The sequence below is a fragment of the Diabrotica virgifera genome, chromosome 3 (assembly GCF_917563875.1).
Source record: "Diabrotica virgifera virgifera chromosome 3, PGI_DIABVI_V3a".
Taxonomy (NCBI): Eukaryota; Metazoa; Arthropoda; class Insecta; order Coleoptera; family Chrysomelidae; genus Diabrotica; species Diabrotica virgifera.
The window spans coordinates 116,896,365-116,918,306 of NC_065445.1; the positions used below are offsets into that span (position 1 = coordinate 116,896,365).

General features: G+C 31.9%; 1 protein-coding gene across 2 annotated transcripts in view; it reads right to left on the bottom strand.

The window, feature by feature from the left end:
• Window positions 1-10,947: 10,947 nt before the first annotated feature.
• Window positions 10,948-21,942, bottom strand: part of LOC114338946 (DNA-directed RNA polymerase, mitochondrial) — a 101,371-nt gene continuing 90,376 nt past the window's right edge. For both annotated transcript variants that reach the window (XM_050646872.1, XM_050646873.1), the window contains 3 exons: window positions 13,122-13,293; window positions 11,188-11,279; window positions 10,948-11,126 (listed from right to left, as the gene is read on the bottom strand). In XM_050646872.1, the coding sequence (XP_050502829.1) occupies window positions 10,997-11,126; window positions 11,188-11,279; window positions 13,122-13,293 (394 nt within the window). In that variant the 3' untranslated portion in view covers window positions 10,948-10,996. The remainder of the gene's footprint in view (window positions 11,127-11,187; window positions 11,280-13,121; window positions 13,294-21,942) is intronic.

A 21,942-nucleotide genomic window follows, 5' to 3' on the forward strand; every position in this document is an offset into this window, starting at 1 on the left:
TACAAAAGGAGTATGAAACAAAATCAGCCCTCCAATTTTTCCACAGAATTTTTTAAAGTTAGGAGAAAAAACCCCCGTATAATGCCATCTAAGCAAAAAATTTTTGTTACCGGAATAATAGCAATTGACATCAATACATGTACAATACCTACAAACTCGTGCAAGAATCTTGAAAATCGGAGCACAAATAATAAACTTATAAATTGTCAAACTTAATCAAAAATTTTGGGTGGCGGAATTTTGTGCCGGTGAGTGTATATACAGTGAGCACGTAAAGGTTGGAATAAATTCATTTTCTCGAGAATGGACGATTTTGGAAAAAAATCCCGAAACAGGTCAATTTTTATTTTTAAATTGCGACTTATTGGTATATGTATCATACTAGTGACGTCACCCATCTGGGCGTAATAACGTCATCTATAATTTTTTTTAAATGAGAATAGGGGTCGTGTGATAGCTCATTTGAAAGGTAATTCAATTCTCTATTCAGTAATATAAACGTTAACATACTTATTTATCCTGAGTGTCCAAAAAAAATTTTTTTAAATTAAATTTATTGACATAAAAAGAAGAATGTGTGAAATTTATTTAACTCAAAATACATTTTACTGCTATCAGAAAACAGTAAATAATGTTTATTTGACAAATAAATATTGTTTTTTGTTTAAATTCAATATTAAAGCCGCGCCCACCTTCCTCTTGACAATTTGAACATTTAATTTAAGTGAAAAGCAATTAATATTTTTCAAATAAACATTTTTTTCTTTTTCTGAGGGCAGTAAAATGTATTTTGGACAAAATAAATTACATGCATTCTTCGTTTTATGTCAATAAATTTAATTAAAAAAATATTTTTTGGACACCCTGTATAAATAACTATGTAAATCTTTATATTACTGAATAGATAATTAAATTACCTTTAAAAAAGCTATCACATAACCCCTATTCCCATTTAAAAAAATCATCGATGACGTCATCGCGTACAGATGGGTTACGTCACTAGTATGATATATATTTCAAAAAATCGTAATTTAAAAATAAAAATTGACCTGTTTCGGGATTTTTTTCCAAAATCTTCCATTCTCGAGAAAATGAATTTATTCCAACCTTTACGTGCTCACTGTATATATTTAGCCATGTCTTCATTTTTTTAAAATAAGATTCTTTGCATCTGGTTTTGATAACACTTCAGAAAAAGTCACGCGTCGCCACTGCAAGACAGTAAGATAAAAGATGGAATGCTGAAATACAAAATTGGAGATCGTGGAAAGGAAGAAGAGGAAGAGGAAGAGCTCAGATGCGATGGAAGGACGATATTGTAAAAGCTGCAGGAATTCACTGGAAAAGCGCAGCCAAGGACAGACAGTTATGGAAAGATTTAGGGAAGGCCTATGTCCAAAGTTGGATAGAAATGGGCTAAAGAAGAAGGGAAAATTTTTATAATACAGGTGCTTTTCGAGTTTTCTGCTTGCCAAGGATGTCTATAATTTTCGAAAAATCGCATGCTTTTACCAAATCACTATCAATGCACAAAGTTGCTAGGCCAGTTAACCGATCCAATTTCATTGTAGATTTCATAGCATTTTTAATGCGAGAAAGACAACTAAAAGATCTTTCCTCTTCAGCGGGTTAAATTGCTTAATTGTTTAAACAATCTATGACTATGACAATATTAAATATTTCGTCTGGCTCAAAATTACCAGTCGCGTCACTACTAGGCCTAGGCAAATCATCAAAAATCTGACAAGCTTCTTGCGCCGTTTTTAGAATAAAACAATAAAATATGTTTCAAAATAGAGGTAAAGCTAATATAAAATATAGCAGAATGGTATTAAACGCATTATGCACATAAAGTGAAGAGCAAAAAAACGGAAAAAACTACGTTTTTGGTCTGGTCGACGCCGGGCCCCTTACATTGCCGGGCCCCGGTAAAATGTACCAGCTGTACTCCCTTCTCGGCGGACTGCATACAGTTATTATCGGGCAATAAATCTGATGAATCATTTTTGAAGATCTTCCTGAGAGTAGGTAATACATAGCAGCAGAATATACACGACATTACGGGAGAGAATTAGCAATATTCAAATCGGAAAATTACCAGAACTAGCATAGACAACATCAGGTACCTACGCCAATGATACCGTCGCATAGCGTTCGTCATAGCGAAATGTTTGGTTTACACTTACACGTTTCCAAAACTAAAATTGTAGTACCTATTCTAAAAGACACCAATAAACGTACATTTGTATGCCAAGGGACAAATAATAGAGCAGGTAAAACGTCCATAAAATATTTGGAATCAAATGTCAATAGCCAGTGTAACCCAAAAAAAGAAATTCTGTCAAAGCGAGGAAAACACTAATGAACATGAAAACATTTTTTACAAGATCCGACCTTAGTCTGGAGCTCAGTATCCGAATGATCAGATGTTATTGGGTTTTCTGTCCTGCTGTATGGATGTGAAAGTTGGACAATGGACTCTGAAACAGAAAAGAGAATAGATGCCTTTGAGATGTATATATACAGACCGATGCTGAGAATTCCATGGGTACAAAAAGTTTCTAACAATGAGGTACTTCGGCGCATGAACAAACAAAAAGAATTACTAAGAATAATCAAAGAAAAAACATGCAATACTTTGGCCATATGTTGAAATAGGAAAGATATGAACTACTTCAAACCATATTGGAAGATAAAGTACAGAGCAAAATATCAGTAGTAAGACATCAGAACTCGTGGCTGAAAGACCTGAGAAGATGGTTTAACCGCTCATCCGCAGCATTTGCCATGGCAATTACCATTTGGATCGCAAACCTTCTAAAGGAGACGCCACAATAAGAAGACCATTTTTAGTTTTCATTTACCACAACTTCGTCTTAAATAATCTATCTCTGTCGCCTATGTTTATTTTCATGTATTAGCTTTAGTACCTAACATCCTAAACCTCCGAATCGTATAGTGTAACGCTTTGTACAATATTTTGGTATTGTAGGTAATATATATTTTTTAATAAACAATATGTAATTGTTTATTAAAAATATTTTTACTTCGCCTTTATATTGCTCCAGACCATTGGCGTTCCATCATGTTATACTTAGAAATTTATCCCTTAATGAACTAGTTTAGTAATTAACATTGCTATAGTATTTTTACTACAAAAGCGATATTACGTAGGTAAAATTTTTGACGTAAGAGAACTGTCAAAACATTAGAATGTGACTTTTCATTATTGCCATGTTTATTAATAAACATGGTAATAATGAAAAGTCACATTCTAATGTTTTGACAATTCTCTTACGTCAAAAATTTTGACCTACGTAATATCGCTTTTGTAGTAAAAATACTGGGTGTAACAAAAATAAAGGTCATAACTTAAATCACATATTCTGGGACCAAAAATAGTTCGAATGAACCTAACTTACCTTAGTACAAATATGCACATAAAAAAAGTTATAGCCCTTTGAAGTTACAAAATGAAAATAGATTTTTTCGAATATATCGAAAACTATTAGAGATTTTTTATTGAAAATGGATATGCGGCATTCTTATGGCAGGAGCATCTTAAAGAAAAATTATAGTGAAATTTGTGCTCCCCATAAAAATTTTATGGGGGTTTTGTTCCCTTAAACCCCCCAAACTTTTCTGTACGTTCCAATTAAATTATTATTGTGGTACCATTAGTTAAATTCAATATTTGTAAAACTTTTTTGGCTCTCAGTATTTTTTCGATAAGGCAGTTTTTATCGAGTTGCGGCTTCTTTTTTAATATGTTTACATAAAAATTGTATGGGGCTTTTGTTCCTTTAAACCTCCCAGATGTTTGTGTACGCTCCAATTAAACTATTACTGCGATACCATTAGTTAAACAAAATGTTTTTAAAACTTTTTTGCCTCTTTGTATTTTTTCGAGAAGGCAACTTTTATCGAGATATGGCTTCTTTTTTAATACGGTTCAAAATATACCTAAAAATGTAAATCATACATAAATTTTCATATTATTATAGTGTAGGAAACAGAGGTTGAACCTTGCAAAATGGACACAAGTCCGGTTTTATTTTTTTTCTGGCATATCAAGGGGTGCTGTTTATAAGACTAACTTTTTCTGAAAAAAATTCGCCCCGGAACCCCCCTTTTCACCCCTTTAAAGGGGGTAATTTATGGTTTTTGCAGAAAGTAGCCTTTCCTGTACCTTTTAGAAAAAATTTCTTTTATAGAAATATGAAGAGGACTATATTTTCTACGATTTATTTCCGACAGCATCTCTCTATCATCCACCGTTTAGCAAGGGTGGCGCCCCAAAATTGACAAGTTTTTAAAAAAGATGTTTTTAAAAAATATATATTTTTCCCTAACTGTAACGGAAATTAAAAAGAGATGCTGCGTAAACTATTCACAAATAGATGATTGATTTTTTGGTATAGGTTTCACTTAAGGATAATTGCCCTGTTTTTAATTACAGGGTGTTACATTTTAAAAAACCCCTTTTTATACCATCTGAACCGTTTATGCTAGAGTAAAAAGACTTTCAGCGATTACCCATGTACCGGTGTTATTTACAAATTTGTATAATGCACCCCCATTTTTCCCCGGAACCACCCAAAAAAAAGAAGAATTAATAAATAAAGTGATTTTCTTGGAATCCTTCACACACAATGCCCTTCATTAATATGCTTCATATATCGTTTTGTGCAAGTTACTATTACCCATGCATGGACACTAAAAGCGATTTCCTAGTGCAACCCCTGTAGCCAAAAATAATAAATAAAATGGGGGGTTAAAATTTTTTTTTTGTTTTTTGCTTTTTGATCCATATGTGCATATGCTTCATCAATAGTGCTTTTCAAAAATATATATGGTTATTGCAACATCCTTGCGCAAACCACCCCTATCCTTGAAAATATACTGCAGAAACTACCCCTATACCTTATCCAGCATGTTTTTACGATTTTCTCATTACCTATTCATTTTTTTTAAACAAAACTTATACAAGGTTAAAGACCACTATTTACTCTAAAGATTAGGTCCCATTCATTTTTTTCGTTTAAGCAACCGTTACGGCACAGTGGCGCCGTAAACCTCATATATGCTTTGACGGGCTCCAGTTTTTGTTTATTTTTTCGTCATCTGTTTGTTTTATTGATAAAGTACTTATGTAAAATAAAACAACACAGTGTAACCTACAAATCATGACCTATGCACATTTTACATTCTTTGCTCCCCAAAGCTACAGTGGTGGCCCAAAATAAATTTTTTCATATTTTCGCCACCTACACGCATTTTATTGCGTTAATGCTACCTTAATAGCACAATATTCACCCCTAAGTGGTCGCTAAGCAGTGGCGGATCCAGGGAGGGGTGATGGGGGCGATCACCCCCACCCCTCTCAAACCAAGTGATATTATATTTGAAGATTATAAAAATATTCATTTATTTTTATAGAAATACTTATATTATATTAATATTATTTTTATAAGAATGACTTTTTATGCTTTAGCGACAGTGGCGGATCCAGCATCGTTAAGAGGGGGGTGCCAATTGGTTAAATTTCTATAAAAATAAATGAATATTTTTATAATCTTTGAATATAATATCACTTGGTTTGAGAGGGGGGGAAGTGATCACCCCCATCACCCCTCCCTGGATCCGCCAATGCGTAGCGACCACCTAAGGGTAAATATTGTGCTGTTAAGGTAGCATTAATGCAATAAAATACATGTAGGTGGCGAAGATATGCAAACATTTATTTTGGGCCACCACTGTGGCTTTGGGGGGCAAAGAATGTAAAATGTGCATAAGTCATAATTTGTAGGTTACACTGTGTTATTTTATTTTGCATAAATACTTTATCAATAAAACGAACAGATGACGAAAAAAAAACAAAAACTGGAGCCCGCCAAAGCATATATGAGGTTTACGGCGCCACTGTGCCGAAACGGTTGCTTATACGAAAAAATGAATACGACATAATTTTTAGAGTAAATAGTGGTCTTTAACCTTGTATAAGTTTTGTTTAAAAAGAATACATAGGTAATGAGAAAATCGTAAAAACATGCTCGCCAAGGGATAGAGGTAGTTTCTGCAGTATATTTTCAAGTATAGGGGTGGTTTTCGCAGAGATGTTGCAATAACCATATATATTTTTGAAAAGCACTATTGATGAAGCATACGCCCATATGGATCAAAAAGCAAAAAACAAAAAAAATTTTCAACCCCCCATTTTATTTATTTTTTTTTACTACACTAGGAAATTGCTTTTGGTGTCCATGCATGGGTAATAATAACGTGCACAAAATGATATATGAAGCATATTAATAAAGGGCATTGTGTGTGAAGGATTCCAAGAAAATAAATTTATTTATTAATTCTTCTTTTTTTTTGGGGTGGTTCCGGGGAAAAAATGGGGGTGCATTATACAAATTTGTAAATAGCACCAGTACATGGGTAATCGCTGAAAGTCTTTTTACTCTAGCATAAACGGTTCAGATGGTATAAAAAGAGGTTTTTTAAAATGTAACACCCTGTAATTAAAAAAAGGGGCAATTACCCTTAAGTGAAACCTATACCAAAAAATCAATCATCTATTTGTGAATAGTTTACGTAGAATTTCTTTTTAATTTCCGTTACAGTTAGGGAAAAATATATATTTTTTTAAAACATCTTTTTTAAAAACTTGTCAATTTTGGGGCGCCACCCTTGCTAAACGGTGGATGATAAAGAGATGCTGTCGGAAATAAATCGTAGAAAATATAGTCCTCTTCATATTTCTATAAAAGAAATTTTTTGTAAAAGGTACAGGAAGGGCTACGTTCTGCAAAAACCATAAATTACCCCCTTTAAAGGGGTGAAAAGGGGGGTTCCGAGGCGAAATTTTTTCAGAAAAAGTTAGTCTTATAATAAGCACCCCTTGATATACCAGAAAAAAAATAAAACCGGACTTGTGTCCATTTTGCAAGGTTCAACCTTTGTTTCCTACACTATTACCAAGTCTCCGTAATCGTACTTAACCATATACAAATATGTGGTGGATTTGACAAATTTTCAAAATATCTCGATAAAAACTGACTTTTCGAAAAAGTACTAAGAGCCAAAAAAGTTTTAAAAATACTGTGTTTAAGTAATGGTACTACAATAATAATTTAATTGGAACGTACACAAAAGTTTGGGGGGGTTTAAAGGAACTAAACCCCCATAAAATTTTTATAGGGTGTCCAAATTTCACTATAATTTTTTCTTAAGATGCTACTGTCATAAGAATGCCATATGTCCATTTTCAATAAAAAATCTTTAATAGTTTTCGATACATTGGAAAAAATCGATTTTCATTTTGTAACTTCAAAGGGTTGTAACTTTTTTTATATGCACATTTGTACTAAGGTAAGTTAGGTTCAATCAAACTATTTTTGGTCCCAGAATATGTGATTAAATTTATGACCTGTATTTTCGTTACACCCTGTATATTGTCCTTTTCATGAGCAGTTTTCAGTGCGTAACAAATGATAGGAAAAAGGGTAAGTCCGTGATAATACACATTTATGACATTTATTCTAACATGACATTTTAGTTAAATCTGACAGTTGTCACATTTTATTTTCAATTTGGAATAAAAACCAATCAAATGTGTTTCTTGCATTTATAAAATGGTATTTTCTTTGATTTGTATAGTCTTATAAATTATACAGATTATTTTTGTAATATTATCTAATTAAAAAAATATATTTTTTTATTACGACGCCATCTATCGACAACTAGAATAATCACCGAACTAGAATAATTACCAAAGTAATCACCGACGTGCCTTTTTTTCTGTCATATACAATTTAATACGTTAGAAAGAAATCGAAAAACTGTGACGCACTGAAAGTAGGGATGGGAAAAACCTACCGGTTTAAACCTAAAACCGGTTTTTTTACTTCGCAATAACCGGTTTTACCGGTTATTTTTTTGTCCCGGTTATAACCGGTTTTTTCTTTTTAAAGTAAAAACTGGTTATTAGGTTTTTACGGTGATTAGGATTAGGTTAGGTATTATTTTTTATCCCAATCATAATTATTATTCTCAAGTAATTATTCCAAGCAAAACCATAATTCAAATTTTATTTTATTTTATAAATACAGAAGCAAACTGAAAGTGCAATCTCACATCAGCCAGAAGCAGTTATTTTTATTATAATATTTCCTTGAAAAGGTATCTCTAATCATAATATTTACATAAGAAATGTCTGTTTGAATTAGATGCAAACATCATCTATTTTTCACACTAAACTCTTAACTCTTGACATTGAAAGTGGTTGAATGACTTTTTCTGATTACCAAAAATAATGCTCTGACTATGCATATCGTATTACTGATTACGAATACGAATCTCCAAGAATTTCGCTACGTTTTCAAAACGATACACGCATACAGGAAGTATTAAATGAGTTAAAATGTACCTATTCTACAAATATATACAAACGTGTTAAAAGTAATACATGATAATTTTTTTTGATGGTAGTAAAAATAAAAGATAAATTGTATTATCCAATTTAGTTTTAAGTAAAATATTTATGTTGATATTATTTTTTTTTAAATCTCATTTCAAAAAGTCTGGGAAATTTTTTATAAGTTGAAATGGTTGGGGAATTTTTTAAGTTTGGGAGGAGAGGAAAATTGGTGGGTATTTTAGATAATAAATAAATATATTAATTAATAGAATAAAATGGTTTTATTAAAAATTTTGTTTTATTTATATTGATATTGATGTTCTTTCGATAGTACTAATTTTGATCATATTGATATCGAGTCGAATGGAGTATCGCAAACTAAAGTGCATTGTAAATGTAACCTTGTAACCTATTGGATTAAAAAAACCGATAACCGGTTTTTCCAAAAACCGGTTTTTTTTGGCCGGTTATAACCGCCAGGTTAAACCGTAAGCAAAAAAACCGGTATAACCGAAAACCGGTGTTTTGTCAAAAACCGCCATCCCTAACTGAAAGATGATCATGAGAAAAAGAATAGCATGTTTAATTGCATGCGTTTCTGGTGGATTAATTTGTTAAACATTAGTTGGTTGAACTTATTTTGAGGAATACTTAATTGTAAAAAGCGTGTTGTTGGATTGGTCAATATCTGGTCAATAGTAGATCAGTCCGGTCTAAATCCGCATTGATCCCAACGATTTCTTATGTGTTTTAGTTGTCTTAGTATGTCTAGCAGGATGTTTACAAGGACTTTGTAGGTGATGTTTGGAAAGGATTGAGGGAGGTTTACATTAACTGGTTGTCAACTGAAGGCTCCGCAAAGAGGAAGAGAGAGAGAGATAGAGAGAGAGAAAGAGAGAGAGAGAGAGAGAGAGAGAGAAAGAGAGAGAGAGAAAGAGAGATTCTAATGAATTCTCTACGATTAAAATCAAACGAGTATTTTTGAATTTCGATAGGTTCTCTGAATATCTATGGATAGTATAGTGTCATAATCTAGAAATACTCTGGGCTAATTAGCAAAATACAAGGAATAGCTATTTGTATAACAAGGGAGGAAAGTGCTACTTTTCCTCCCGAGAATGAAGTTTACTGCCTGACGCGTAGCGGAGGGCACTAATCATTCAAGGGAGGAAAAGGCACTTTACTCCCATGTTATATATATGGTTTTTCCACCTTCCTCAAATAACAAGTCATTTTTTCATTTTTACTTAATTTATTTATGTAACTTACCAACAAAATGTATTAAAACTAAAACTAACAAGTAGGTACAATATAACTGTCAACTGTCAAATATAAGTCAAATTATTAATATAAACATTGTTAAATCAAAATAACAATTTACTCTTTTTACCATTCTGCAAAATACAGGCGTGTTTTATAAATAAACGTTAAAATGTATAGATACTTACGTAGTACAAAATAAATATTGTACAGGGGCGTCAATAAGTTATATTTCATGAATGAAATACCATGACGTCACTTTTAGTTTTCCTCCCTAGCGAGGAAAAGTACAACTTTGCTCCCTACAGTCAGGTCCGGAAACGTATACTTTCGGTAGAGGTAGGTGGAAAAAGTTATTTCCCAGCAATTTTATTGCTGGAATCGGATCCTACGATCCTATGTATTAATAATATAGGTATGCAAAGTCCGCAGATAGTGTGCTACTTTTTTTATAAACAAAATGGCGCCCGAAAATTGTGTTTGTTTTCAATTTTTGCTCTATATATAACTCAACTATCGTATCTTTGGGGCCTAAACGTTCTCTCTCTAAAGCTTTTTCTAGTTGTTTCAATATTTCTCCCAAATTCACATATTCGGCTAGCACGACCCCTTAGTTTTTATATCTCTTACTTAATTTAGGGTGGCGATTCCAGTTGTTCAAATATCAATTCGTGCGTGTTGGTTTTCAGTATAATTTCAGTCTAAGTTTTTCGTTCTACCAAAACTAAAAATGCGATTTGTTTCGAGCTCTTCGGCATCTTCAGAATCCAGATCACAAGAATGCTATCCACATAAAGGAACCAACACAGTGTTTTTTTAATTTCTAGTTATAGTTCTTGTTGTTCAAATTTTGTTGTGGAGAACTTTCTTCAGAAGATTCTCACAATTTCTATATACAGTAGAGCGTCGATAATCCGAACCCTGGTAATACGAACCCTAATCCGAACACAAAAAAAAATTATAAAATTAAAAAATATGATCGCGGACCGAATTTTTGGATTTAATATGACAATATGGGCGAAATATGACCGCGGATTATGCAGAAATACATACAATATTATATTTGTTTATTATGCAGGTGTTTTATTCCTTGTAACTAAATCGTATGTACATAATAATATGTACTATGTTTATGAGCTTTGTATGTATTTTGAACATATGTTCGATAATCCGAACAATTTGATAATCCGAACTACCCCTGTACCAATTAGTTCGGATTATCGACGCTCTACTGTATCTTGAAATAAATTAAATCAAACCAGGCATTAACAAAATACTACACTTTTATTAGAATTTAACAAAATAACTAAACAATCAACTGAAAAAGTAAACAGATTTTAATACTTGATTAATGTCAAATTCTCCTGTCTTGGGCAATTGTCGTAAAACTCTGTTTAATTTCTTCTTAGTAAGATCAACCACAGATCCGTCATCAGTAAAATCACTAAAAATAAAAAGTATAAAAAAGAATTGTATTATGAACTGAAATTTAATGTAAATCATACCTTTGCCCATAACTAAACTTTTCCCATAAGAAATTCGAAAGGTCTTCTAAGATTGGCTCGGAATGAAGCGCAACAAATTGTTCCCTGCAGATCTAAAATAAAAAATACCATATCATCAAAAATATACTAAACCAGTAGGTTGCTCTCGGCAATTTGCTAGATAGAATATAGTTCTTCCATTGTATCTTTGCACATGCATGAAATTATTCGCGAATTACTTTTTACACGAGGTCTCTTTTTTTACTTACAGATACTAGTATCGCAAAATTAAGCCGGTTGTCCATAGAAACCACAATACGTTAAACAATGATAAACAATACGGCATGTCTTGGATACTGAATTCGCTCTACCGAGATTCACTTTGACACATTCGGAATAGGAAACATACAACACAAAATTCCTACCTCACACTTTTAACTGCTAAAATCAACTTAATCTTTCATTAAAAAAAGAAGAATTATTAGAAATAGAGGGGGTGTCTACTAATCTGATAAAATTTTGCGGAGTTTATTTCCACAAAATATTTTTATTTTATACAATAAATAAATTTGGCATTTATTATCAATACATTATAATGGTGTAAATAAATAATTATTGATTGGCGTAAGGTTTATGTTATTTTTATGTCTGTTTACTATTAATAATATTGGCTATGAGCAGGTGCGTTGGTTGTGTAGTAATTTCCAGTCACTTCTGACAACTGAACTTTCCAAAAAGAAATTACTACCGTCAGTGAATCTCGATAGAGCGAATTCAGTATAATATACTATATAGTATATTATATTATTACTATATTACTATAAAGTATATTACTATATAGTATATTATACTGAATTCTCTCTATCGAGATTCACTTTGACACTGACGTTAGTAATTTCTTTTTAGGGAAATTAAGTTGTCAGAAGTGACTGGAAATAACTACACAACCAACGAACCTGCTCATAGCTAATATTATTAATAGTAAACAAACATAAAAATAACATAAACCTTACGCTAATCAATAATTATTTATTTACACCATTATAATGTATTGATAACAAATGAGAAAATTATTTATTGTACAAAATAAAAATATTTTGTAGAAATAAACTTCACAAAATTTTATGAGATTAATATACACTCCCACTATTTCTAATAATTCTTCTTTTTTTAATGAAAGATTAAATTGATTTTCGCAGTTAATAGTGTGAGGTAGGAATTTTTGTGTTGTATGTTTCCTATTCCGAATGTGTCAAATTGGATCTCGGTAGAGCGAATTCAGTATATCTTGTTTACTATGAATTTTGACGTTTATTATATTCAGTGACAGTGACATTAGCGCATTTGTAGTATTTATTGATTTATTTGCATTTATTGTTTATTTGGTTTTTCATATTATGTAAACTTTTACTTTTTTTATATTATGTCATTGTAATTTTTATTTTCAAACATAATTGTTAGAACGACTAACTGTTGCTCTCTAATTTGATTACTTCCGGTAAGTATTTATTTTTACGCCAATGAGACAGAGACATGTTAACCGTAGACAAGGCATACTGAACAAAACATCTATCTCTTTTTACTAAGCGATACCGGTCATATGACGGACAAAGATGGCTAGACCACTCAAAATGAATTTTGACCAATGGCGTCCTTGATATCGGCGTTACACCTCGATGCACAGAGCGATTATATTACTATATTAAATATTACCCATATCTAGCCTAATCTACAGGTTATTATATCTATGTAATGAGACAACTAATATTTTCTAACCTACAAATTGTCATTACATTGACAGTACATATTAACGATGTTACATATCCACGTTTCACTTAATGTTTTGATTTACCTTGTTTGCAAAAGAATCTTATGCAAATATATAATGGAACAACTTTATCATTTTAATTTTAACTCTAATCTTATTTTTAATTGTACAGTAAACGATACCATACCTTATTCATAATATGTACAGTTGACGGATGTGTCCAATAGCAGTCATGAACAGAGACAAAAGTAATACCAGCTCGTTCACAATGAAGAGATGTTAACATCATATGACTAGAATCCAACGAATGTATAAAATTAGGTGGAAAAGCGTTCTTCTGCTTCATCACATTTGGTTTTCTGCAAAACAAAAAATGATTTATATAAGTAAAAATTACTTTCGATTAACGATATTAAACCCAAATCGTAATGTTTAAAATAAATATGTTAAAATAAAGTAAAACTATATGGTGGCGAAAAAGGAAGCGAAAGTAGCAGTAGCAAAAGCCAAATTAGAAGCGTATTCAAGCCTATACGATCAACTTGATACCAGGGAAGGCGAAACGAAGATATATAAAATAGCCAAACAGAGAGCAAAGAAAGCATCAGATTAGATGTATCCGAGATGAAAATAATAAAATACTAGTTCACGAAAAGGATGTCAAAAAGAGATGGGGAAAGTACTTTGACAGCTTATTAAATGAAGAATTTGACAGACAGCCTGTAGAGTCAACGGAGACAGTAGCAGCAATGGTCACCAAAATAACAAACGAGGAAGTGGCTCAAGCGCTTCAAAAAATAAAGAAAGGAAAAGCGGTAGTAGTCCAAGTAATGAAGCTTAAAATAGGACAAAACCTCGCAATTTGTACAGAATGGATCGATTTGCTTGAAAATTTGAGAATAAGTAGTGGATAGTCCAAAGATCAAAATCTATAAGATGCCGAAAGGCGCTTTTACCATGGGGGTGGTTGCCACCCCATGTCGGTGGTGGAAATTTTTTATTATATTTTGACCGCAAAAGTTGGTAAAAAGGTTCATTCTAAGCAAGGAACGTTCTATACATTTTTTTGATAAAAGTAATAGTTTTCGATTTATTCGCTATCGAAAGTATTAATTTTATATCAAAAAAATCAATGTTTTTAATCAGTTTTCTGCAAATAACTCAAAAAGTTTTTGTTTTATCAAAACAACTTTGCTTAATAAAAATGTACCTTGTGAAAAAATCAACAAAACCGTTTTTTTAAATTTGCTTTTAGACCAATATTAATCGAGCTATACTTTATTATATGTTAGCTCTTCTTCGTCTAATGCTAAATATTGTAGTATCAAAGTCAAAAGACGGGAAAACTATGCATTTTTCGAGGATAAAATGTTTAAACTAATTTGAAGTACTTAAAAATATCTATCTCCAGAAATAAAAACAAGTCTTTAGCTCAAAAATTAAGTGGCTTATAATGAAAAGAATGTCAGTCCCTATTTTTTTCAGTGAAAAAGTGATCGGATGCAAACTCCTTATCACCACCCTAATGAAAACTAGTCATTGACCTTATTTGGTCTTCTTTATTTATGTATTATTAATAGGTTCTAGAAGTTTAACCGGCTTAGAATAATTAGTTTAAAAAAAATGAAGTCAAAAGCGAATAACGAATTTTTGGAGTTTGGTAAAAAATTAAATTTTCTTCAGAATAGAGAGATTAGCATCAGAGATGCGAAAAAATGTTTAAATATGAAATTATAGCTTATTTAATTCCCAAGAAACTGTTTTGCAAAATTTTTCTCTACGGTAAAAATTGAGTGAGCTATTGACAATTGAAACTGGTAATAACATGCAAAAGCCACCTTTACCAACCATTTCAAAGTCACCACTTTTTACGACTGAGGATTTTAAAAGGATTTAATACTAATAGCCTTATATACCTTATAAAAACCTACAAAATTCTTTTTCAACAAACTTTCTAAAATAAAAACTAAAAAAGTTACGGTTAAAAAATCAATATATTTTTTTGAAAGAAAAAAGGAGAAATCCAATGGGAAGCATAATAATGTAAGTTAGCGGTGTTTTTAGTCATTGTCCTTATTCATTCTTCTTTATCTGTGTATTATTAATATATTATAGAAGTTTGACTGGCTTAGAATGATTAGTTTTTAAAAAAATTGGAGTTAAAAGCGAATAACGACTTTTTGTAGTTTGGTAAAAAATGCCATTTTCTTCAGAATAGAAAGATTAGCATCAGATATACGAAAAAATGTTTGAATATGAAACTGTAGGTTATTTATCTCCCAAGAACTTGGTTTCAAAAAAATTTTTCTACGGCAAAAATTGAGTGAATGGTAAATGAGTATATATCGAAAAACATTGATTTTTTTGATATAAAACTAACACTTTCGATAGCGAATAAATCGAAAACTATGAATTTTATCAACAAAATGTATAGAACGTTTTTTGCTTAGAATGAATGTTTTTACCAACTTTTGCGCTCAAAATATAATAAAAAATTTCCACCCCCGACATGGGGTGGCAACCACCCCCATGGTAAAAGCGCCTTTCGGCATCATATAGATTTTGATCCTTGGACTATCCACTACGTATTCTCAAATTTTCAAGAAAATCGATCCATTCTGTAAAAATTGTGAGGTGAAAAGCTTCGGTTCCTGGACTATAGGACCAGATGATATTCCTGGGAAGTATGGAGAGCATTGGGAGAGACAGGAACAAGGTGGCTAACAGGTTTATTTAATAGAATTATGGTATTTGGACAAATGCCAGACGAATGGAGAAGCAGTATACTAGTACCTGTCTACAAAAACAAGGAAGATATACAACAATGTACAAACTATAGGGCTATAAAACTGCTTAGCCACACCATGAAAATATGGGAAAGAGTAATTGATAGACGGATACGTGAAGAGACCGAAATATCCGAGAATCAGTTTGGCTTTATGCAGGGCAGATCAACAACAGATGCATTATAAGGCAGTTGATGGAAAAATACAGGAGTAAAGAAACAAACGCTCATATGGTATTCATTGATCTTGAGAAAGCATATGATTCTCGAGAAGCAGTTCCTCGAGAGATTCTGTGGTGGGCACTCAATAAGAAAGGAGTCCCTGGTGAATATGTAAAGATTGTGAGGGATATGTATGAGGGAGTAACGACTAGTGTTAGGACAGGTGTGGGAGAGACTGATAAATTTCATGTGAAAGTAGGATTGCAACAGGGTTCGGTGCTTAGTCCGTATTTATTCTCATTAGTTTTGGACCAGATAACAGCGAAACTACAGGGTAACATTCCATGGTGCTTTGTATGCTGATGATGTCGTGTTAGTAGGAAATAGTGAAAGAGACTTAGAACAAAAACTGGAACAGTGGTGACAAGTTTTGGAGGAAAAAGGTTTAAAACTTAGTAGGACAAAGACAGAGTATTTGCAATGTTCATTTAAAGATGGAGTTACTACAACTAACATGGTATCTTTGGATGGTGAACTGATTGTAAAAAGCAATAGCAGTACCTGGGATCGGTATTACAGAGTAATGGAGAAATAGATGGAGATGCATGCAGTAGAATTAGGGCTGGATGGATGAAGTGGAAGGAAGCGAGTGGTGTGCTGTGTGACAGGAAAATTCCAATGAAGGGAAAATTCTATAAAACAGCCATAAGACCGGCTATGATGTACGGAACTGAATGTTGGGCAGTGAAAAAGAAAGAGGAACAACGAATGCAGGTGGCGGAAATGAGAATGAGAAAGGTGAGATGGATGAGTGGAGTGACCAAAAAGGGTAAAATTAAAAGTGAGTATATTAGGGGAAGTCTAGGTGTGGCATCAATTGATGCCAAAATGAGAGAGCATAGGTTGAGATGGTTTGGTCATGTTCAACGTCGAGACGCTGCTAATCACCCAATACGAAGAATTGCTGAAGTGCAGATTCCTAGAAGGAGTAGGAGAGGAAGACCAAAGAAGACGTGGGGGGAGACGATTAGGCAGGACATGTTGGTAATAGACGGAGAGCTAGAGGCGAGAAATCATCGTCATAAGTAATATGGAGTTTGGCATGTGAAATGTGTCTATTGTATATTGATAACTATGACCCCTTTCAGGCTGACACCTCAGTGGATACAGGAAGTAGCAATAAGGGCTGAAAGGGGAAAGTTGGTGCAGTCATTAAATGTTTTCACCTTCTATTTTGTTAAACCTCCATCGATTTGCATGAAAATTGGTGAGTAGTTAGAGCATAACTCAAGAAATAAAACTGATGTGGTGCCAACGTGCGCTTTTACCCTGGGGGTGGATGTCACCCCTTCTCGTGGGTGAACACTATTTTATTAAAAATAACCCCACTAATCGATAGAGGGGCAAATTTTAAGCAAAATTTGTCACTTCTAATTATTAAAATAAATAAATACTTTTTGAGTTATTAAAGATCAAAGATTTGAATTTTTCGTGAAATAAATGCATGATGTAAAGCGGTTTTTCGTGAATAATTCAAAAACTGTAAGTTTTATCAAAATAGTTATGATTACCAAAATTGAAGATAATAAAAAATAAAATAGATTTATTATTCTAAAAACCTTTGAGAATTAACAAAAAGTGAGTTATAGGTGATGGAATTTATATTTTTTTCGGCTAGTACCCAAATCTAAGTATTCAAGCTCAAATAACGGGAAAACGGTGCATTTTATAAAATATATTTACAGAACACTTGTCAAAGTACTCAAGAATACCTATCAAATGAGCTTCAGATGAAGTTTATAACGTCAAAGCTAAGCAACTGATGATGAAAATAAGAGAACCCTTTCGAGTTTTTAGGAAAAAGTGAAAATTAAAACATACGCTATTTATATATTTATTTTGAAATTAGTTAACAGAATAATTTTTAAAAGAATTTCGGGAATGAAATTAGGATTATAATTTATTATCAAGTTCGTTTTATTACAATTTAAATATAACAAGTTAAAAATGCGAGCATTATTATAACAAAAACTTTGTTTTTTATGTATTTAAATTCCTAATATGGAAAATTGCTATTATGAAAAGTTGTTTAGAATTAAAAATTATTATTAATTAAAAAAAAATAAAATAAAAATTTTATTTTTAATTCGGTTGCAATGCGAAGGCAAAACAATCTTACTTTTCAATTAGAATACGGAGCGCAGTCCAGTCCCTTGAATCGCGATTTTCGGCTCTTATTGGAGCCTCATCGGAAAGAACGTAGGCTTGTTCTCCATATCCCAACTGATCCGTACTGAGAGGTTTTCCCACCCATTGCAACTGAAGTGAAAATATTAGGTGACTAGCGTCATCTGGCAATTAAAAGATGAAGTTTTCGATCCTAATAGCATTATTAATAATATTTAGAAAATATTAAAATATTACTAAAAGATTTTTAAATCGAAAACTTATTGGTCCATATTATTATTAATTATTAAAAATATTATTATTAATTAAATGTTTGTTACTAAAATATTATTTTTATATTATTTCGATATTTAATTGAATTTTTTCTATCGATATAAACTTAGTGGCGGTTCTAGCCAGGGGCAGGGGGCAGCTGCCCCCCTTATTCAGTTTTTACAGTACTTTTGTACTATAATTTTCGTTAAAAAGGCACGTTATCTTGTTTATTCACCGGTTGTGTTCCCTTGTCCCCCACTTTTTTGGTCTAGAACCGCCCCTGTATAAACTGAATATGTACAGAAACTGAGGGTGTCCAATAATGTGCACATTTGACATAATATTCAAATACATTTTTGCTATATTTTATATAAATGTCTTAAAACAATTTTAAAAACTTATATAAATAATATAATAATTAAGCTCCAAATTTTTGGAGCCTAAACTTTGAAAAATGTTTGTAGCATAATGTTTCATGGTATCAACTTTGGGTGCTCATTTGATACATATTTCTAAGTACTTTGACAAGTGTTCAGTAAATATATTTTATAAAATGCACCGTTTTCCCGTTATTTGAGCTTGAATAATAGATTTGGGCACTAGCCGAAAAAAATATACATTTCATCATCTATAACTCACTTTTTATTAATTCTCAAAGGTTTTTCGAATAAGAAATCTCTTTTATTTTTTATTATCTTCAATTTTGGTAATCATAACTATTTTGATAAAACTTACAGTTTTTGAATTATTTACGAAAAACCGCTTTACATCATGCATTTATTTCACGAAAAATTCAAATCTTTGATCTTTAATAACTCAAAAAGTATTGATTTATTTTAATAATTAGAGGTAATAAATTTTGCTTAAAATTTGTCCCTCTATCGATTAGTGGGGTTATTTTTAATAAAATAGTTTTCACCTATGAGAAGGGGTGGCATCCACCCCCAGGGTAAAAGCGCACGTTGGCACCATGTAAGTTTTATTTCTTGAGGTATGCTCTAACTACTCACCAATTTTCATGTAAATCGATGGAGGTTTAACAAAATAGGAGGTAAAAACCTTTAATGACTGCGTTAACTTTCCCCTTTCATCCCTTATTGCTACTCCCTGTATCCACTGAGGTGTCAGCCTGAAAGGGGTCATAATTATCAACATACAATAGACTCATTTCACATGCCAAACTCCATATTACTTATGACGATGATTTCTCGCCTCTAGCTCTTAGACTATAAAGGGGATTAATATTGATATGACTCAAGATAGAATTGTATGGAGAAATGCAATTAGGGAAGCCGACCCCGCATAGGGATAAGGCAAAGAGAATGATGATGTTAAAATAAAGTAAAAAACTAACGTTGTTCTGAAGCTATTTCCTTGTGGCATTTTTATAATTAAGTATTTTTTATGGGAAATAAGCCACAATTTTACTAAAAAATGAATTTATTAACGTTTCGAAGTTTTTAATTTAATTTATTATAAACGTTCATAAATTCATTTTTTAGTAAAATTGTGGCTTATTTCCCATAGAAAATACTTAATTATAAAAAACTAACTACTAACAAATCGTCTATACCAATCGTCTATACCAATATAAAACTTGCATAATTGTTTATAAATTTATTATTATAATTTTTGATGTGGACCGGCAGACTATAGCAGACTACCCTGCTATACTCCCAAAGCCACGTGAGCGGTATAAAACGGGAGACTATTATATTTATACAGAGTGTTCCAACGAAAATTTGACCTCCCTCCCAGTAACTCAGAAACCAAGAGTTTCTTCAGAATTTAAACAAACATGTCAATTTGTATCAAAAGGGGGACAAATTTTCATGCAAAATTCATCCCCCTTTCCCTGCCCCGCATCAACCCACATTTTTTTAATAGCAAGTGTAGTCGAGCGGCACATCATTTGAAAGGTATTTTTGTTATCTACAGGACCCTCTAATTTTTTTTTAATTTGCGGAATAACTTTAAAGATGATTTTGGATTTAACTAATTTATAATAAATTTGTTAAGTCCAAAATTATCTTTCAACTTATTACGTAAATTAAAAAAAAATCGTCGTTTAGAGAAAATAATTACCTTTCAAATGATGTTCCACACTTGCTATTAAAAAAAAAAGTGGTGGTCGATGCGGGGCAGTAGGGGGTTACATTTGAGGGCATGAATTTTGCAAGAAAATTCGTGCCCCTTCCATTACAAATTGACGTGTTTTTTTAAATTTTGAAGAAGCTCTTGGTTTCTGAATTTATGGGGGGGGGGGGTCAAATTTTCGTTGGAACAGACGGAACAGACCTTAGACCATAAAAACTGATAGACACGCCTTGTACCGAACCGTTGAAGCAAAGACCTTCCGCGAAAGTGACGTGACAATACGGCAAGAACTCGTTTGGATTCTTAGCAAAGCACTAATAAAATTACACAATTTTAGATTAATTTTAGTATATCTTCAATATTTGTAAAAAATATGGAAGAAAAATCATTTAGCAAAGTAATTAATAAATATTTTTGACTTAAAGTAATTTTGTAAAAATAAATGTTTTATTTGAAAGTATATCGTTGGTTTATCTCTTCTTGTTTGATAATCAAAAATAAATTTAAGAGTGTAATTTTCTTTTGGGTGTAAGTTTCACGTTAGGTGAAAAAATATGTAGGAAATCTATTAATTAATAAAAACAAAACAAAATAGCTTTGTACAAAATAAACTTACTTCTAACTCTTATTACATTATTTAGTTTTTCACCTTCGTGGTACAATCTGATGTAGCAATAATGCAAACAAATTATCTTTATTCGATTAAACAAATGTTTGTTTCAAAATCATGATCAAACATAATATGTTTGATCATGATTTTGAATACATATTATGTTCTTTGTATTCGTTAAACACAGAACCATGCACGTTTAAGATCAATTTTGTCATTAATTTAGAATCGTTCAATTTTTTTGAATTGTACCTACATAATTCTAATTTCGCTTTCAGCAATTTTGCAAATATGAATGACGTCTTTAGAAGGTTGAATTAAAAAAAAATTTAATATGCTATACTTTTTGTGTCTTATGAATGGACATTGTAAATTATCACATTCAATTGCACACAAACATATGTCACAATCTAATGTTTTCTTAACTTTCTTAACTACAAACCCAGCGATATAGTCAACAACATCACAAACATAAGATGACTGTTTTTGAAAAACTTAAATTATTTACAGTATAATCATGGTTACTAGTTATTACTTCCCTATTATTTTCATCAGTTATAAAGTTGTCAATGAGTTGATGATCAACAGTTTTCATTTTCACAGTATTTGTTGTGCTCATTGCTAAAATTGTGGAAGGTGCCTGTTCTATACAATTAGCCTGGGTAGATCCTGTAACACTTGTGTGCATTACGAGTCTTTTATATGCATCTTTAAATTGTTTTGTCGTTGGGTTGTTGTTGTAACCTCCATGACTCCTATAATAGAACTAAAGAAAACTTCTAAGTGATCCTGAGAAAGTTTATAGGCCAAAAGATACTTCAGACCTCCATAAATATTATCCTTCAAGTAATTTTTCCAAATTCGCATTAGTGACTTTAAATTAATGATCATACCAATAAAACCCGTTTTTCT